Genomic DNA, 20669 nt, shown 5'->3' on the forward strand with positions numbered 1-20669 from the left:
ATGTCCTTGACTTTGGTATTATCTGCCTGTATTTAAAAAAGGCATCCTGGCCTGACCTGTGGTGGCACGGTGGATAAAGCATCAACCCAGGACACTGAGGTCGCTGGTTTGAAACCCTGGGCTTCCCTGGTCAAAGAATATGTGGGAGATGATGCTTCCTGTTCCTCCCACCTTCTCTCTCTCTCCTTTCTCTCTAAAAATGAATAGATAAAATCTAAAAAAAAAAAAAAAGAGTAAAAGAAAAAACAGAAATCTAGTTTTTTTTATTTTTTCATTTTATTTTTTTTGCGAGACAGAAAGAGGAACAGATAGGGACAGACAGAGAGGGAGAGAGATGAGAAGCATCAAGTTTTCATTGTGACACCTTAGTTGTTCATTAGTCTCTCACATGTGCCTTGACCTGGAGGCTACAGCAGAACAAGTGATCCCTTGCTCAAGCCAGCGACCTTGGGCTCAACCCAGTGACCATGGGGTCATGTCCATGATCCCACACTCAAGCCAGCAACCCTGTGTTCAAGCTGGTGAGCCCGTGCTCAAGGCAGAGACCTCGGGGTTTTGAACCTGGGTCCTCAGTGTCCCAGTCTGATTCTCCATCCACTGTGCCACTGCCTGGTCAGGGGTAATCTAGGTTTTTTTGTTTTTTTTTTTAAAGGCATCCTTATTTCCAATGGAGCAGCTTTTGGGAACTCTACACTAGATAGGGACACCCATTTTGCCAGTCAGATGGGTCTGTCTGTTCAGCCCTGGCTATCAATGCGGTTTGTGCCACAACCAGACTGCTACTTGTATTTGCTTAATAAATGTGTGTTGAATTGGACTGAGATAGCAACAAGCACATTATTAACTAAGAATGCAAAACAAATTCACTATTTTCAAGCCTCTCTGAACCTGATGTTTCTACCTTGTATCTCAGCATTGACTGTACTCCCACACAAGGACCATAATCATTTCCTTTAGCTACTGTTCTCTCTTGGCTGTTTGCTTTTAGGGAAGGGAGTGGGGTGGAGATGGGAGATGAGAGAAGGTAGGAATTTGTAAATTTAATAAGCCAATCAAGTCTGACCAGGCAGTGGCACAGTGGATAGAGTGTTGGACTGGGATGCCGAGGACCCAGGTTCGAGACCCCGAGGTTGCCAGTTTGAGCGTGGGCTCATCTGGCTTGAGCAAAATAAAAAATGCTCACCAGCTTAGACCCAAGGTCGCTGGCTCAAGCAAGGGGTTACTCGGTCTTCTGAAGGCCCACGGTAAAGCATATATGAGAGAGCAATCAATGAACAACTAAGGTGTCGCAATGAAAAACTGATGATTGATGCTTCTCATCTCTCTCCGTTCCTGTCTGTTTGTCCCAATCTATCCCTCTCTCTTACTCTCTCTGTCCTTGTAAAGAAAAAATAAAAAACAAGCCAGGTCTGACCTGTGGTGGTGCAGTGGATAAAGCGTCAACCTGGAAACACTGAGGTTGCCGGTTCAAAACCCTGGGCTTGCCTGGTCAAGGCACATATGGGAGTTGATGCTTCCTGCTCCTCCCCCCTTCTCTCTCTCTCTCTCTCTCCTCTCTATAATGAATAAATAAATTAAAAAAAACAAAACAAAAACGTAGCCTGACCAGGCAGTGGCGCAGTGGATAGAGCGTCAGACTGGGATGCAAAAGGACCCAGGTTCGAGACCTCGAGGTTGCCAGCTTGAGCGCAGGCTCATCTGGTTTGAGCAAAAAGCTCACCAGCTTGGACCCAAGGTCGCTGGCTCGAGCAAGGGGTTACTCGGTCTGCTGTAGCCCCACGATCAAGGCACATATGATGAGAAAGCAATCAATGAACAACTAACGTGCCACAACGAAAAACTGATGATTGATGCTTCTCATCTCTCTCCGTTCCTGTCTGTCCCTATCTATCCCTCTCTCTGACTCTCTGTAAAAAAAAAAAAAGTATATAAAAAAATAAGCCATTCAAAACTCTCCATTCTCACTTCATTTCTTATCTCAACTTGCTCTGCCTGTTAAGAATACCAACTGAGCCTGACTGGTGATGGTACAGTGGATAGAGCACTTCAAGAGCACTTGAAACCCTGCATTCGCTGGCTTGAGCACAGAGCGACTGGATTGAGCGTGGGATCATCGACATGATCCCATGGTCGCTGGCTTAAGCCAAAAGGTCGCTGGCTTGAGCAAGGGATCACTGGCTCAGCCTGAGCCCCCTGGTCAAGGCACTTACGAGAGGCAATCAATGAACAACTAAAGTGCTGCAACTACAAGTTGATGCTTCTCATCTCTCTCCCTTTTACCCTCCCTCCCTCCCTCTCTCAAAAAAAAAAAAAAAAAAAAAAAAAAAAAAAAAAAAAAAAAGAGCTGCATAGCTCGATTGGTTAAAACAGTGTTCCGAAGCTCAGAGGTTGCTGTTTCGATTCTCCTAGTCAGGACAATCGACTAGGACATTCTCTTATTAAAGTCAATAAATAAATGTTTTTGTGGTATTTTTTTTTTTAATTTTTACAGAGCCAGAGAGAGGGATAGATAGGGATAGACAGACAGGAACTGAGACGAGACACACCAATCACTAGTATGTTGTTGCAACACCTTAGTTGTTCATTGATTGCTCTCTCATATGTACCCTGACCGTGGACCTTCAGCAGACCGAGCGACCCCTTGCTCAAGTCAGCGACCTTGGGTCCAAGCTGGTGAGCTTTGCCCAAACCAGATGAGCCTGCGCTCAAGCTGGTGACCTTGGGGTCTTGAACCTGGGTCCTCCACAGCCCAGTCTGACACTCCATCCACTGTGCCACCACCTGGTCAGGCTGTTTTTGTGGGTTATTTATTTATTTATTTATTTATTTATTTATTTATTACAGATACCGAGTCAGAAAGGGGGATAGATAGGGACGGAGAGAGATCAGAAGCATCAATCATCAGTTTTTCATTGCAACACCTTAGTTGTTCATTGATTGCTTTCTCACATGTGCCTTGACCGTGGGCCTTCAGCAGACCAAGTAACCCCTTGCTTAGGCCAGCGACCTTGGGTCCAAGCTGGTGAGCTTTGCTCAAACCAGATGAGCTCGCGCTCAAGCTGGCGACCTTGGGGTCTCGAACCTGGGTCCTCAGCATCCCAGTCTGACGCTCTGTCCGCTGCGCCACTGCCTGGTCAGGATGTTTTTGTGGTTTTTATATTTAAAGATTACTAGGTGAGGAGTAGCTAGTTAAGGAAAAGGCAGAAAGTGTGAATGGGTTAGAAGACCTCAACAGGGGAAAGAATGCCTTCCTGCCACTTGTCCCTCATTAGGTCAGTTGGACAGAAAAACTTAGTACAGTCATATGTCACATAATGATGCTTTATTCAATGAAGGACTACATACATGAATCCCATATTATAATGGAGCTGAAAAACCCTATTGCCTAGTGACATTGTAGTCCTCGTAATGTTGTAGTAGATTGCATTACTCATGTTTGTGGCAAATGCTGGTGCAAACCAACTGTACTGCCAATTGTGTAAAAGTATACCACATACAATTATGTACAGTACATAATAGTTGGTAATGATAAACGACTATATTACTGAATACTTGGTAATGATAAATGACTATCATTACTGGTTTATGTATTTATTCTACTATACTTTCTCTGTTATTTTAGAATAAAAACTTTGCTGTAGGTGTTATTTTGGCAGCAGCCTCATACATCTTGTGCTTACTGTGCTACAAAAAGAGACAGAGAGAGGGATAGGGACAGACAGACAGGAAGGGAGATAAGAAGCATCAATTCTTCATTGTGACACCTTAATTGCTCATTGATTACTTTCCTGTATGTGCCTTGATGTGTGTGTGTGGGGCAGCACTCCAGCAGAGTAAGTGACCCCTTGTTCAAGCCAGCGACCTTGGGCTTTAAGCCAGTGACCTCTGGGCTCAAGCCAGTGACCTTTAGGCTCAAGCGAGCGACCATGGGGTCAAATCTATGATCCCATGCTCAAGCCAGCAACCTTACACTCAATTTGATGACCCGTGCTCAAGCCAGATGAGCCCGGGCTCAAGCCAGTAACCATGGGGTTTTGAACCTGGGTCCTCTGTGTCCCAATCCGATGCTCTACCCACTGTGCAACTGCCTGGTCAGGCACTTGTGCTGTTTTCTTTTTTTTTTTTTTTTTTTTTTTTTTTGATTTTTTTTTTTTTCTGAAGCTGGAAACAGGGAGAGACAGTCAGACAGACTCCCGCATGCACCCGACCGGGATCCACCCGGCACGCCCACCAGGGGCGGTGCTCTGCCCCCCAGGGGGCGATGCTCTGCCCATCCTGGGCGTCGCCATATTGCGACCAGAGCCACTCTAGCGCCTGAGGCAGAGGCCACAGAGCCATGCCCAGCGCCCGGGCCATCTCTGCTCCAATGGAGCCTTGGCTGCGGGAGGGGAAGAGAGAGACAGAGAGGAAAGCGCGGCGGAGGGGTGGAGAAGCAAATGGGCGCTTCTCCTGTGTGCCCTGGCCGGGAATCGAACCCGGGTCCTCCGCACGCTAGGCCGACGCTCTACCGCTGAGCCAACCGGCCAGGGCTGTGCTGTTTTCTTGACTGTACCATTTTCTCTCATACTTGATATTTAATCTCGTTTTTTTTAAATTTAGAGTAGCCAAAGTATACAGTGCTTATACAGTCTACACTAATATACAGTAATGTCCTAGGCCTTCACATTCACTCACTGACTCACCCAGAGCAATTTATACTCCTGCAGGCTCTACTCATGGTGAGGAGTACCAATACAGTGCCCTATACAGTTGTACCATTCTTTTATTTATTTACTTATTTATTTATTTTTTACAGAGACAGAGAGAGAGTCAGAGAGAGGGATAGACAGGGACAGACAGGAACACAGAGATGAGAAGCATCAATTATTAGTTTTTCGTTGCGCATTGCAACACCTTAGTTGTTATTGCTTTCTCATACGTGCCTTGACCGCGGGCATTCAGCAGATTGAGTAACCCCTTGCTCGAGCCAGCGACCTTGGGGTCTTGAACCTGGATCCTCAGCATCCCAGTCTGACACTCTATCCACTGTGCCACCGCCTGGTCAGGCAGTTGTACCATTCTTCAACTTTAATATCATATTTGTATTGTATCTTTCCTATGTTTAGATTCACAAATATTATTATGTAACAACTTCCTACAGTATTCAGCACATTAACATGCTGTACAGATGTGTACCTTAGGAGCAATATACCCAATGGTGGGATTCAGCCAGTTCGCACCAGTTTGGCAGAACCAATACCTACCTTTTTGTTGAGTTTGGTGAACTGGTTGTTAAAATGGCACTTGTAGTCAGCGTTCTCTCTAAGGTGGGCGCCTGGGCAGACACCCAATGTGAAAATCACAAATTTACATTCCTTGCTTTTTTTTTTTTTTTTTTTTTTTTTTTTTACAGGGACAGAGAGAGAGTCAGATAGAGGGATAGATAGGGACAGACAGGAACAGAGAGAGATGAGAAGCATCAATCATCAGTTTTTTCATTGCAACACTGTAGTTGTTCATTGATTGCTTTCTCATATGTGCCATGACCTTGGGCCTTCAGCAGACTGAGTAACCCCTTGCTCGAGCCAGTGACCTTGGGTCCATGCTAGTGAGCTTTTTGCTTAAGCCAGATGAGCCTGTGCTCAAGCTGGCAACCCTGGGGTCTCGAACCTGGGTCCTTCCTCATCCCAGTCCAACGCTCTATCCACTGCGCCACCGCCTGGTCAGGCTCCTTGCTATTTTTTAAAGTTCATTTGTGCAACAGTGTATTCTAAGTGTCCCTAGCAATGCTCATTCGGTCCAAAGGAATGAGATTGTACTCCTATAGTGAAAAGATGATTAAGGATAAATAACACAGCTGATGATGCTCCAATAAAAGTAAAGAAAGCTGCAAGTGAAGACAGCAATCAAGAAGCAATATGGGCCTGATCAGGCAGTGGCACAGTGGATAGAACATCGGCCTGGGACAGAAAGGACCCAGGTTCGAATATCCAAGGTTGTTGGCTTGAGCACAAGCTTACCAGTTGAGGGGTCGCTGCCTTGAGCCCAAGGTTGCTGGCTTGAGCAAGGGATCACTGGCTGTGCTGTAGCCCCCCGGTCAAGGCCCATATGAGAAAGCATTCAATGAAAAATTAAGGTGCCTGACCAGGTGGTGGCGCAGTGGATAGAGCGTTGGACTGGGATGCGGAAGGACCCAGGTTCGAGACCCCGAGGTCGCCAGCTTGAGCGCGGGCTCATCTGGCTTGAGCAAAGAGCTCACCAGCTTGAACCCAAGGTCGCTGGCCCCAGCAGGGGGTTACTCGGTCTGCTGAAGGCCCGCGGTCAAGGCACATGTGAGAAAGCAATCAATGAACAACTAAGAAGTCGCAATGCGCAACGAGAAACTGATGATTGATGCTTCTCATCTCTCTCCGTTCCTGTCTGTCTGTCCCTGTCTATCTCTGCCTCTGTAAAAAAAAAAAAAAAAAAAAAAAAAAAAAAAAAAAAAATTAAGGTGCTGCAACAAAGAACTGATGCTTCTTATCTCTTTCCCTTCCTGTATGTTTGTCACTCTCTGTCTCTCTTGCTATAAAAAAAAAAAGCAATATGTAAATATCTTAACAGTTTTATACTGTTTTTTTGTCAGGTATTATTTAATATTTTTCCATGAATGCTTTAAAACTCTTTCTTGGCCCTGGCCGGTTGACTCAGTGGTAGAGCGTTGGCCTGGCGTGTAGGAGTCCCAGGTTCGATTCCCGGCCAGGGCACACAGGAGAAGCGCCCATCTGCTTCTCCACCCCTCCCCCTCTCCTTCCTCTCTGTCTCTCTCTTCCCCTCCTGAAGGCAAGGTTCCATTGGAAAAAAGTTGGCCCGGGCGCTGAGGATGGCTCTATGGCCTCTGCCTCAGGTACTAGAATGGCTCTGGTTGCAACAGAGTGATGCCCCAGATGGGCAGAGCATCGCCCCCTGGTGGGCGTGCCGGGTGGATCCCGGTCAGGCGCATGCGGGAGTCTGTCTGACTGCCTCCCCATTTCCAACTTCAGAAAAATACAAAAAAAATCCAACTCTTTCTTATAACATAATCTACCGTAGTTTTGTGTACCTCTTTTATTGTTCTTATTTAAGTATTAAATGCATGAAATAATAAACTACCTTTCAGTATATCTTTATTTATTTATTTATTTATTTTTTGTATTTTTCTGAAGCTGGAAACGGGGAGAGACAGTCAGACAGACTCCTGCATGCGCCCAAACGGGATCCACCCGGCACGCCCACTAGGGGTGACGCTCTGCCCCTCCGGGGCGTCGCTCTGTTGCGACCAGAGCCACTCTAGCACCTGGGGCAGAGGCCAAGGAGCCATCCCCAGCGCCCGGGCCATCTTTGCTCCAATGGAGCCTCGGTTGCGGAAGGGGAAGAGAGAGACAGAGAGGAAGGAGAGGGGGAAAGGTGGAGAAGCAGATGGGCGCTTCTCCTGTGTGCTCTGACTGGGTATCGAACCTGGGACTTCCACATGTCAGGCTGACGCTCTACTGCTGAGCCAACCGGCCAGGGCCAGAGTAGATCTTTTAAAAATTATTATATGTGCCTGACCTGGTGGTGGCGCAGTGGATAGAGCATCGGACTGGGATGTGGAAGGACCCAGGTTTGAGACCCCGAGGTCTCCAGCTTGAGTGCGGGCTCATCTGGTTTGAGCGAGGCTCACCAGCTTGGACCCAAGGTCGCTGGCTCCAGCAAGGGGTTGCTGAAGGCCCACGGTCAAGGCACATGTGAGAAAGCAATCAATGAACAACTAAGGTGTTGCAATGCGCAATGAAAAACTAATGATTGATGCTTCTCATCTCTCTCCGTTCCTGTCTGTTTGTCCCTGTCTATCCCTCTCTCTGACTCACTCTCTGTCTCTGTAAAAAATAAATAAATAAAATTAAAAAAAATTAAAAAAAAAAATTATTATATGTATTGCCTGACCTCTGGTTGTGCAGTGGATAAAGCGTCGACCTGGAATACTGAGTTCGCAGGTTCAAAACCCTGGGCTTGCCTGGTCAAGGCACATATGGGAGTTGATGCTTCCTGCTCCTCCCGCTTCCTCTATCTCTATCTGTATCTCTATCTCTTCTCTAAAATGAATAAGTAAATAAACAAAAAATTTAAAAAACATTTTATGTATTGATTTTGGAGAGAAGAGAGAAGGGAGAAGCGGGAAGCATCAACTCATTGTTGCTTCTCGTATGTGCTTTGACTAGGCAAGCCTGGGGTTTTGAACTGGCGACCTCAGCATTCCAGATCAACACCTTTATTCACTGTGCCACCACAGGTAAGGTGGGTTTTTTTTTGTTTTTGTTTTTTGTGGCAGAGACAGGGAGAGACAGAGAGAGGGACAGATAGGGACAGACAGACAAAAAGAGAGATTAGAAACATCAGTTCTTTTTTGCAGCTCCTTAGTTTTCATTGATTGATTTCTCATATGTGCCTTGACCAGGGGGCTACAGTAGATCGAGTGACCCCTTGCTCGAGCCAGCGACCTTGGGCTCAAGCTGGTGAGCCTTGCTCAAACCAGATGAGCCCGCGCTCAAGTTGGTGACCTCGGGGTCTTGAACCTGGGTCCTCCACATCCCAGTCTGATGCTCTATCCACTGCGCCACTGCCTGGTCAGGCTGGTTAATTCTTTTTAAATTTTTTTTTAATGAAAAATTTTTTTCCGGCCTGACTTGTGGTGGCGCGGTGGGATAAGGCGTCGACCTGGAACACTGAGGTTGCCGGTTCGAAACCCTGGGCATGCCTGGTCAAGACACATATGGGAGTTGATGCTTCCTGCTCCTCCCCCTTCTCTCTCTCTCTCTTACACACACACCTCCTCTCTAAAAATCAATAAAATATTGAAAAAAATTTTTTTCCATTGATTTGATGGAGGGATACAAGGGGAGAGAGAGAGAGAAAGGGAGAAAAGCAGTAACTCTTTGTTCTACATAGTTGTTCCATCTAGTTGTGCACTCATTGATTGCTTCTTGTATGTGACCAGGGATTGTTCCTACGACCTAGGTGTGTCAGGAGAACGCTCTATCCCCTGACCCACCTAGGCAGTGCATTGGTTGATATTTGTATGTGCCCTGACCTGGGATCAAACCCACAACCTTGGCATGTCAGGACAATGTTCTAACCAACTGAGCTACTGGGTCGGGACTAATTAACTTATTTTATTAAATTTACTGGGGTGAAATTGGTTAATAAAATTATACATATTTCAAAGAAACCCCCCAAAAATATATAGGTTTCAGGTGTACAATTCTATAATTTATCATCTGTACACTGTATTGTGTGTTCACCACCCAAAGTCAAGCAACCTTCCATCATTTTCCGCCTTTACCTTTCCTCCCTCCTCCTACCCCTGTAAAAAATTTCAGTGACACCGTGAAATGGTAAAACTTTGATATTTTATTTATTTATTTATTTTTTTGTATTTTTCCGAAGCTGGAAACGGGGAGAGACAGACAGACTCCCGCATGCGCTCGACCAGGATCCACCCGGCACGCCCACCAGGGGGTGACGCTCTGCCCACCAGGGCGCGATGCTCTGCCCCTACAGGGCGTCGCTCTGTTGCGACCAGAGCCACTCTAGCGCCTGGGGCAGAGGCCAAGGAGCCATCCCCAGCGCCCAGGCCATCTTTGCTCCAATGGAGCCTCGCTGCGGGAGGGGAAGAGAGAGACAGAGAGGAAGGAGACGGGGAGGGGTGGAGAAGCAGATGGGCGCTTCTCCTGTGTGCCCTGGTTGGGAATCGAACCCAGGACCCCTTGCATGCCAGGCCGACGCTCTACCACTGAGCCAACTGGCCAGGGCCAGACTTTGATATTTTATTAAGAAATATCTTATTTTAAATGACAGTACAAAAACTGTATATATAATATAGATCTGTATAGGCGTATGTACATACAAATGCTCACTCACACATGCATACACACAAACTTGCTCATCAGAATGAAACCTTATTTTATTAAAATCCTAAATAAAAAAGTATATTTAAGTTATCCTAAAACACTGTACATGAAGCTGTCAGACAACCTAAAATAGGACATTTTAAGAAGCATCTAAGGTACCCCATCCACACTTTCTCTCCTTATCCCCACAATCTCCAACACCCCTACCCTCTACCCCAACATGTAACACTTTGGCAGTAGGTCAGTATACAGGGCAACACACTAGAGAAGGGACCTGACATCATTACTGATAGAGCAAGTTGCCTGAAATCAACTAGGAAGCACAGGATTAGAGAGTGTGACCTAAATTCTCAGAAACAAACCACTTCAGAAGAAACAAAATATGTAGCAGGGATAAAAGGGAGCGGAAAAAGGAAAAACAAGGCCCATAGATTACAAATGACCTACTAATTAAATTCTAGTTCCTGGGGCCCTGGCCGGTTGGCTCAGCGGTAGAGCGTCGGCCTAGCGTGCGGAGGACCCGGGTTCGATTCCCGGCCAGGGCACATAGGAGAAGCGCCCATTTGCTTCTCCACCCCTCCGCCGCGCCTTCCTCTCTGTCTCTCTCTTCCCCTCCCACAGCCAAGGCTCCACTGGAGCAAAGATGACCCGGGCGCTGGGGATGGCTCTGTGGCCTCTGCCCCAGGCGCTAGAGTGGCTCTGGTCGCAACATGGCGACACCCAGGAGGGTCGCAACATGGCGACGCCCAGGATGGGCAGAGCATCGCCCCCTGGTGGGCAGAGCATCGCCCCCTGCTGGGCGTGCCGGGTGGATCCCGGTCGGGCGCATGCGGGAGTCTGTCTGACTGTCTCTCCCTGTTTCCAGCTTCAGAAAAATGCAAAAAAAAAAAAAAAAAAAAAAAAAAAAAATTCTAGTTCCTGGGAAAGACTCAAGAGATAAGAACAATAGGGTCAAAGAAGCAAAGTAGTTAGGAAAGGGGAGGAGAACAGAGATATAAGGAAGCACAATTTCCTGCCATTAACAAGCCAAATTGCTACTATAGAGTCTAGAAATGTCACCCCACCCTCTAATCCTAGAGAGGCTCAAAAAAATAAAATAAAAGGCAGCACCATAAATTCAAAGCTACTTAATTCAAATTCATATTCTTGCTGAATGTATTGGTGTAAGAAATAGAGTTCTAACTATGAAGGAAAATATTACATAGAGATAGGTAAGACCCTGGAGCAGCACAGGTGGTCTTGACAAGTATTCCACTTCTTTCTTTATTTATTTATTTTTTTGAGAGAGAGAGGGACAGATAGGAACAGACAGCAGACAGAAGGGAGAGAGATGAGAAGCATCAATTCTTTGTTGCGGCACCTTAGTTTTTAATTGATTGCTTTCTCATGTGTGCCTTGATGTGTGTGTGGGGCGCTACAGCAGAGCGAGTGACCCCTTGTTCAAGCCAGCGACCATGGGGTCATGTCTATGATTCCACGCTCAAGCCTGTGACCTCGGGATTTTGACCCTGGGCCCTCAGCATCCCAGGCCGATGCTCTATCCATGGTGCCACCACTTGGTTAGGCAACACGTATTCCATTCTTAAGCTTTTTTCCTGGCCATACAGAGATGTCTGAGTAGAGAGTAGAGAATAGGAGGCCAGTATCCAAAAATCAGGGACAAAAACTGATTCTCACTCAAGATTAAACTTATGGGAAGGTTCACTATCTGCATCAAACTTCTAGCTCTGTTAGTCCATAATGTTGTTTGTTAGGACAAGGCCACACAAGCCTTCTCAAAATAATCACTCTCACAAAGATGAGATTTTTAAGCTGGGAATGTAGATGTACAGAATGTCTGCTCTTTCTGCCATGGTGCTTTATCTAGGATTTCTCCTGTTCAGAGGTGTAAGAGATTGTATAAGCACCAGTTGACACAGCTGCAATAGGCGTGGAAAGGAGGCTTTCTCTGTGGCCTGGCAGCTCCATCTCTAACCTGGCACTGATCTGACTTTCAGCTTATGTGGTGTCATCACTACATGCTAAACAAATCTCTGCGAAGCCAGGTACTGGCTCTCCCTGGGGCTTTACTGCTTAGGTTTCTCATTACCGCTTCTTAGAGCACACCTCTCAGAGAAGAGCCAAAGCAATGCTTTTCCTTCCTCAGGCCTGTTAGTAAATCCAAAGAAACTCACTCTCATGCATTTAATGAAATAAAAATATTTCCAGGTTGTATCAGGTTGAACCTCGAATAAATAGGCTAGAAAATCTCTATATGTTTATAAACATACACACTAATATATACCCAACAAAAGGGCATTAAAAATCCGTGGTCACACAATATCTAACTTCAACTGGGGAACTCTCAAGTAAATTAATTTCTTTTACATCAGAATAAAGAGAGTAATTTTGTATACCATATATTTCTGACATTACTAAGCAGACAAATTTTAATAATGCCAGGGTAAGGCTGAAGAAGGCAGAAGGGCAAAGCTGAATACAGGCCTGCCCAGGCAGTGGTGCAGTGGATAGAGCGTCAGACTGGGATGCGGAGGACCCAGGTTCAAGACCCTAAGGTTGTCTGCTTGAACATGTGTTCACCAGCTTGAGTGTGGGGTCACTGGCTTGAGCCCAAAGGTTGCTGGCTTGAAGCCTAAGGTCGCTGGCTGGAGCAAGGGGTCACTCATTCTGCTGTAGCCCCCCAGTCAAGGCACATATGAGAAAGCAATCAATAAACAACTAAGGAGCCGCAACGAAGAATTGATGCTTCTCATCTCTCTCCCTTTCTGTCTGTCCCTATCAGTCCCTCTCTCTCTGTCTCTGTTAAAAAAAAAAAAAAAGCTGCACAAAGATCTGACAGAAAATGAACATCTTTTAAGGCACTGAGTTCAAAACACAGAAAAACTAAAGCCAAGTTCTCCCATATTGCAGTTAAAAGACCTCAACTCTGGCATTACAAAGAAGAGATCCCATAGAGGTAGTGACAGGAAGAGAATGTACACATTTATAAGTAATTTCCCTGAATCCAGGAACAAGAACAGAAATGTTAAGATTTTTTTCTCTTCTTGGGTGGTAGGCTTAGTATAAAAATGCAAAGGTACAGTGTAAAAGTCCTTTATTAACACTGATATTATTAAGGCAGCTTTATTTAAGATATTATTAAAGCAGTTTGTCTGACTAGGCGGTGGCGCAGTTGATAGAGCGTTGGACTGGGATGTGGAGAACCCAGGTTTCAGACCCCGAGGTCGCCAGCTTGAGCGCGGGCTCATCTGATTTGATCGAAGCTCACCAGCTTGGACCCAAGGTTGCTGGCTCGAGCAAGGGGTTACTCAGTCTGCTGAAGGCCCACAGTCAAGGCACATATGAGAAATCAATCAATGAACAACTAAGGTGTCGCAACGAAAAACTAATGATTGATGCTTCTCATCTATCTCCGTTCCTGTCTGTCTGTCCCTATCTATCCGTCTCTCTGTCTCTGTTAAAAAATAAATATTGGCCTGACCTGTGGTGGCGCAGTGGATAAAGTGTTGATCTCAAAATGCTGAGGTTGCCGGTTTGAAACCCTGAGCTTGCCTGGTCAAAGCACATATGGGAGTTGATGCTTCCAGCTCTTCCCCCCTTCTCTCTCTCTGTCTCTCCTCTCTCTCTCTCTCTCTCTCTCATTCTTTCTCTGTCTCTCTCTCTCCTAAAATGAATAAATAAAAAATAAATTAAAAAAAATAATAAATATTATTTAAGCAGCTTTATTTAAAGTAGGCAGTCATCCTTGGCTCCAGGTTTTTTCTGCTCTAGAACCAACTCTGAACCTTCTCTGTAATCTAACGTTGGCACAGGCAGCTTGGAATCCCCTAACCCAGAAGATCTAGCAACATTTCCGCAGCTTCCATGGCTGATCCCGAAAGAAATGCAAAATCATAAAATGGTATTGCCATTAATGCATTTAATGTTTAAGTTCTAACTACTTTAAAGGATCCTGACTTCTCCTCTCCACCACAATACAACTGGAGACCAAATCTTATTTCCCTTCTCTGGGATGCTAATTGGTCTTTTCTTTTTTTTTTCTCTCTTTTTTTTTTCAGAGTCAGAAAGAGGGATAGACAGGGACAGACAGACAGGAACAGAGAGATGAGAAGCATCAATCATTAGTTTTTCATTGAGCATTGTGACACCTTAGTTGTTCATTTATTGCTTTCTCATATGTGCCTTGACCGTGGGCCTCAGCAGACCAAGTAACTCCTTGCTCGAGCCAGTGACCTTGAGTCCAAGCTGGTGAGCTTTTGCTCAAACCAGATGAGCCCATGCTCAAGCTGGCGACCTCAGGGTCTCGAACCTGGGTCCTCGGCATCCCAGTCTGACGCTCTATGCACTGCGCCACCACCTGGTCAGGCAGTCTATTTCAAGTAAATAAAAACAAATACCTTTTTGCTACCCACCCTTTTCCAGACATTTCCTCTCTCTCTCCTTATCCCAGCCTCTCCTTTAACTCCCAATCTCAGAGACCCATCATCAAAAATGACTTGGAAAAAGAAAGAAGGACTTGGGCTGTATTAAATACCTTTCTGTGTGTGGGAATAGCCTCCTACAGAAAGATACTGTATTTTGCCATGTATAAGACGCTCCCATGTATAAGACGGACCTTAATTTTGTGGCCTGAAATTTGAAAAAAAAAAGTATTACATAGTTATTGAACTGAAGTTTTATTCATCATAAAATTCATACAATTCCTCATCAGGTGTGAAAAAACGGGAAATGTAAGTAAAAATATCTACAATCACTGTATAGAATGCATCCAGTTTTTAGATGCCAAATTTTTCCCAAAAATGGTGCATCTTATACATGGGGAAATACGGTAATAAGAACTGATAAAACAATTCCCCTAAAGAGTAGGGACTCTGTGTATTCAAAAGGGAGTGTTGGCCTGACCTGTGGTGGCGCAGTGGATAAAGCGTCGACCTGGAAATACTGAGGTAGTCGGTTCAAAACCCTGGGCTTGCCTGGTCAAGGCACATATGGGAGTTGATGCTTCCAGCTCCTCCCCCCTTCTCTCTCTCTCTCTCTCTGTCTCTCCTCTCTCTCTCTCTCTCCCTTCCTCCCTCTCCTCTCTAAAATGAAAAAAAAAAAAAGATTGAGAAAAAAAAAAAGGGAGTGTTGGATAGAAACTGCTCACTCCCAATCAGGAGCTATCCTAGAGAATAAGGTGGCTGGGCTGGATATTATCTGCACTGCTGTTAACCTCCACTCCCTTAATAGGAAAGGAAAAAAAAGGAAATAAAGTCAACATATACACTGAGAACATAAACACAACACATCTAAAGTGACACTTGGGACTGACCAAGCCGTGGAGCAGTAAATAGAGTGTTAGACTGGGACACGGAGGACCCAGATTCAGAACCCCAAGGTCACCATCTTGAGCATGGCCTTATCTGGTTTGAGCAAGGCTCACTAGCTTGAGTAAGGGCTCCCTCACTCTGCTGGAGCCCCCCTAGTCAAGGCACATATGAGAAGGCAATCAATGAACTAAGGTGCCACAACGAAGAATTTATGCTTCTCATCTCTCTCCCTTCCTGTCTGTCTGTCCCTATCTGTCCCTCTCTCTGTCTCTGTTACACACACAAAAAAAAGTTCTTAAAATGACACTCGGTCCATCTATAGTTAAAGCTAAGGCTCTGCAATGGCACACAATAGCAGCTTATTGTTAGCACCTGGTTCACAAAAAGACTAAAAAACCCCCATCACAAACAAACAGGACAATTTGACAGCAGATACTATAATTTTCTCCTCACCCTTATCTAGGCTCCTCTGCATTTCACCATCATTCTCAAACAGCCAGAGGAATCTCTGTTTATCTGGAAAGTTCTCAAGTTCATGAAGAAAACCGAGCTAAGGTGGCCAATTGTCAATATTGAAATCAAAACTGACATTTTTGCCTAGAAGCAGCTAATAGCCAATTCTGTTTGTTAGATTTGGTTTGGAGAGTTATATTTTCAGATTATTTTGAACCCCAAATGACTTTTCACCTCTGGAAAATTATGGCAAATTACTTCACTAATCAAGGTAAATAGAACCATGTTAACTGTCAAGTTTTATTCCAAATTAAAAATGTATGCTTTCCTGTGATCGCTGATTAAGAAAACCATATTCAATACAGTCATTCAAATGTTTACTTGGCACATCCTCCTCTGGTTTCTTCTCGTCATTTACAACAAAGCAAACAAGCAAGTCAAGAATGCTGAGGGTCCAACTGCAAAGCCATAATCTCTGTAATGAACCTCTTCACTACCGCCATTCACATTTCCCTTTCTTTTGAAAAAACTCCAAGCTGGCAAGAAACTAATAAAACACTTTCCAAAAGTGTCTAGGCAAAGGAAGCAGTCAGAGTGGGAGAGAAGGGATAAGGCAGATGAAGTATCTGGCCAGAATCTTTGGTTCCTTACTCTATGGCACTGATAGGTCTTACTCCCTTTGCTGGCATACACTGAGCACTTACAGGCACAAAAGCTCTGCATAAGGTCCAACCTTAAGGAAACAGCAATTCACTCACCCCAAATCAAATGGCCACAAAACTGTACAACATCCTCAGTATTCGTCTCTCTTACCCCCTTCTTTTATTGTGTTTAAGAGGATATCACGTACACTCGAAAGGCACCTTAGAAAAGTCAACAAAATTTTATAAAATTAGAGAATTGCTATTAAAGCTTGATATTACATAAATAAATGGTTGGAAGCAAGTTGATATAACAACAGACTACCCTCCTGATGGCAATTTTATAAAATCCAGCCAGAGCAAAGTTTGTATTTCAACACCAGATTGTTTCATAACCCCACAAGCCTCTTTTGGGCCATTTCCCAGCATGGTGAAAGCACAGCCTGGAGGATTTGGGATTTATATACACTTCTCCACATAAACAAGTTTTCTTTCCTTTCCAGTTTTTAAAAGTTATATTTCAGTCTGACCAGGTGGTGGCGCAGTGGATAGAGCGTTGGACTGGGACATGGAGGTCCCAGGTTCGAAACCCCAATGTCACTGGCTTGAGTGTGGGCTCACCAGCTTGCGTGCGGGGTCGCTGGCTTGAGCATGGGATCATAGACATGATCCCATGGTCGCTGGCTTGAAGCCCAAGGTTGCTGTCTTGAGCAAGGGATCACTAGCTCTGCTGCAGTCCCCTGATCAAGGCACATATGAGAAAGCAATCAATGAACAATTAAGGAGACTAAGGAGCCGCAATGAAGAATTGATGCTTCTCATCTCTCTCCCCTTCCTGTCTGTCCCTATCTGTCCCTCTGTCCCAGAAAAAAAAATTATATTTCAGTTTCTTAAACTGGCAGCTGAGCTACGGACACACAATGGATGCAAATTTAGTCAGGCAAGCACAAATTCCTTTTCAGTGAAATTAATTCAGGACAGTGGGAAGTGCCTGCTCCTTTGGAAGTGGAATATGTCTTTTTTTTCTTCCCCAAAGCTTACTCTGAAATTTCCTCCCAATTAGTTTTCTTCTGTAACAGATACACATCATAAATCTAAGGCAAATTTTCAGGTCACTTTATGATACAACTATTAAAGGATCTGGGTGGGTCCATATCAGGAATATTATCTTTAAAAAATCTTTTGATAGAAAGTAAAACTTTTTAATAAAAAAAGGTCAGTTACAATCTACAACATGCAGCATTCTTTTACCTCTATGCTTAAAGCAATGGTGTAAGCTGAAAATTTTGGTCATTTTTTTGGTTCCTCAGAAGAACTGTTCCCTAAATTTGGTTTTGATTTTTCCAGTTGCATAGAGAGCCTTATTGAGGCCCAAGAATTATACCCTGTGATAGTTTTCTTCTTAAGGTCATTCTTAATTTTTATACAAGGTTCATCCTCTGTATTTTCTTTTAAAAAGAGGAAAAAGAATAACAGTACAAATTGTGTCCCTTTTATGTTAAGATGAAACAGTTTCCATGGAAACTCCAGTGTGAGGCTCTGTGGTCGCACCTGCCCCAGTCACTTCAGTCTCTCTCTCTTCCATCTCCCCTTCTGTGACTACTACAGCATCTACCTCAGGCACGTCTTCAACCATGGTGAAATCAACTCCATTGGGCTGTTGTCGGGCCATCGCCTCCAGCTTGAGGCGGTACTGTTCCGCCTCCTGCTCCTTCTTTAGGAGCTGGTGTCGGTATTCCTGGGCTCTTCGATTGGCCTCTTGGAGCTGCTGCTGTAGTAGCTCTCTTTCAGTGCCTTCCTGTGAAAGTAAACCACGTCACCACCAGGTAAGAATTTCTGATCACAGATTATCCAGAGAGTACACAAAAAGATAAAGAAGAGTTCAGGCCTTTAAAGTTTTGGCTTTTTTTTTTTTTTTTTTTTTTTTTTACAGAGACAGAGAGAGAGAGTCAGAGAGAGGGAAAGATAGGGACAGACAGATAGGAACGGAGAAATGAGAAGCATCAATCATCATCATCAGTTTTTCATTGTGGAACTTGACTTGTTCATTGATTGCTTTCTCCTATGTGCCTTGATCATGGGGCTACAACAGACTGAGTAACCCCTTGCTTGAGCCAGCGACCTTGGGTCCAAGCTGGTGAGCTCTGCTCAAACCAGATGAGCCCGACCTTGGGGTCTTGAACCTGGGTCCTCCACATCCCAGTCCGATGCTCTATCCACTGCGCCACTGCCTGGTCAGGCTAAAGTTTTGGCTTTTGATTCTTTAGTTTCTCTTTTCTCCACACTGCTAAAAATATTACCTTGCTTTCCTCCACATTGTTTGTCACCTCCTCTATCCTTGGTTTCTTAGTCAATGGCAACTTCTCTGCTGCTTCTTCTTCTTCTTCTTCTTCTTCTTCTTCTTCTTCTTCTTCTTCTTCTTCAATTATAGTCTCCTCTGCAACCTGACCAGCAGGTACAGTGAGAACTACAAGGCAAAGGACACCAATTGGAGGTGATGAATACATTGTAAAACAAAGAGGTTTTACTGTTTCAAACTACAAAATAAACTGAAATATTCTTTGATATATTATTTTTATATGCCTTTGCATTTTATTTTAAAATATTTATTTTAGAGAGGAAGGGAGAAAGAGAGGAGAAATATCAATTTGTTGTTCTACTTATGCAGTCATTTGTTGATTCTCCTTTGTGCCTGACCAGGGATTTAACCCACAATCTTTTTTTTTTTTTTTTGTATTTTTCTGAAGCTGGAAACGGGGAGAGACAGTCAGACAGACTCCCGCATGTGCCCGACTGGGATCCACCCAGCACGCCCACCAGGGGGCGACGCTCTGCCCACCAGGGGGCGATACTCTGCCCACCAGGGGGCGATACTCTGCCCCTCCGGGGCGTCACTCATTGTGACCAGAGCCACTCTAGCACCTGGGGCAGAGGCCGAGGAGCCATCCCCAGCGCCCGGGCCATCTTTGCTCCAATGGAGCCTCAGCTGCAGGAGGGGAAGAGAGAGACAGAGAGGAAGGAGAGGGGGAGGGGTGGAGAAGCAGATGGGTGCTTCTCCTGTGTGCCCTGGCCGGGAATCAAACCCGGGACTTCCGCACGCCAGGTCGACGCTCTACCAGAGCCAACCGGCCAGGGCCTGAACCCACAATCTGGATGTATTATTGGGATGATGTTCTAACCCAGTAGTTTTCAACTGCTAGTCTGCGGACCAGTGCCAGTCCGCAGAAGAGTTAACCACCCTGATGTTGTATGAGGATTATAGAGTTTATAATCATTGGGTCTTTAATCTTCATGCAACATCAGGGTGGTTAATAAACTTTCATTGACTGGCACTAGTCCATGGACCGATGGTCAAAAACCACTGCTCTAGGTCTATGTTGTTGCAAACGGTAAGATTTCATTTGATTTTAAGGTTGAGTAATATTGTTTTATATAGTGTGAACCTGAGAATGAATACACCTACTAAGGACTCGTGATAGCTAACTGGGCTCAAATTAAACACACACACACACACACAGCCTGACTAGGTGGTGGCGCAGTGGATAGAGCGTCGGACTGGGATGCAGAGGACCCAGGTTCGAGACCCTGAGGTTGCCAGCTTGAGCGCAGCTCATCTGGCTTGAGCAAAAAGCTCACCAGCTTGGGCCCAAGGTCAACCCCTGACTCAAGCAAGGGGTTACTTGGTCTGCTGAAGGCCCGAGGTCAAGGCACATGTGAGAAAGCAATCAATGAACAACTAAGGTGTTGCAACACTCAACGGAAAACTAATGATTGATGCTTCTCATCTCTCCGTTCCTGTCTGTCTATCCCTCTCTCTGACTCTCCGTCTCTGTAAAAAAAAAATTTTTTTTTAAATAAATAAAATAAAATAAATAAAAACAAACACACAGCCCTGGCCCGTTGGCTCAGTGGTAGAGCGTTGGCCTAGCATACGGAAGTCCCAGGTTTGATTCCCGGCCAGGGCACATAGGAGAAGCACCCATCTGCTTCTCCACTGCTCCCCCTCTCCTTCCTCTCTGTCTCTCTCTTCCCCTCCCACAGCCAAGGCTCCATTGGAGCAAAGATGGCCTGGGCACTGAGGATGGCTCCATGGCCTCTGCCTCAGGCACTAGAGTGGCTCTGGTCACAACAGAGTGATGCCCCGGATGGGCAGAGCATAGCCCCCTGGTGGGCATACTAGGTGGATCCTGGTCGGGGGCATGCGGGAGTCTGACTGCCTCCCCATTTCCAGCTTCAGAAAAATACCAAAAAAATAAAAAATAAAAAAACAAACACACAAACAGAACCTAGCAGCCATTTCTACACAAGAGCCTTTCATGCAAACTACACTTGAGAGCAAAATCTGTATTGAACTGCATCTCTGCCATCTGAACCAGCCC

The 20669-nt window shown here is 45.1% G+C and overlaps 1 protein-coding gene across 12 annotated transcripts in view; it reads right to left on the reverse strand.

The window, feature by feature from the left end:
• GABPB2 (GA binding protein transcription factor subunit beta 2) overlaps window positions 1–20669 on the reverse strand; it is an 80732-nt gene that overhangs the window by 6564 nt on the left and 53499 nt on the right. For 11 of the 12 annotated variants that reach the window (XM_066267988.1, XM_066267989.1, XM_066267979.1 and 8 more), the window contains 2 exons: window positions 18591–18757; window positions 16010–18088 (listed from right to left, as the gene is read on the reverse strand). In XM_066267988.1, coding sequence (XP_066124085.1) covers window positions 17789–18088; window positions 18591–18757 — 467 coding nt within the window. In that variant the 3' untranslated portion in view covers window positions 16010–17788. Of the gene's footprint in view, window positions 1–16009; window positions 18089–18590; window positions 18758–20669 lie in introns of those variants that run through there. The other variant, XM_066267990.1, reaches the window with a different exon arrangement.

This window comes from Saccopteryx bilineata, chromosome 3, assembly GCF_036850765.1.
Source record: "Saccopteryx bilineata isolate mSacBil1 chromosome 3, mSacBil1_pri_phased_curated, whole genome shotgun sequence".
NCBI lineage: Eukaryota > Metazoa > Chordata > Mammalia > Chiroptera > Emballonuridae > Saccopteryx > Saccopteryx bilineata.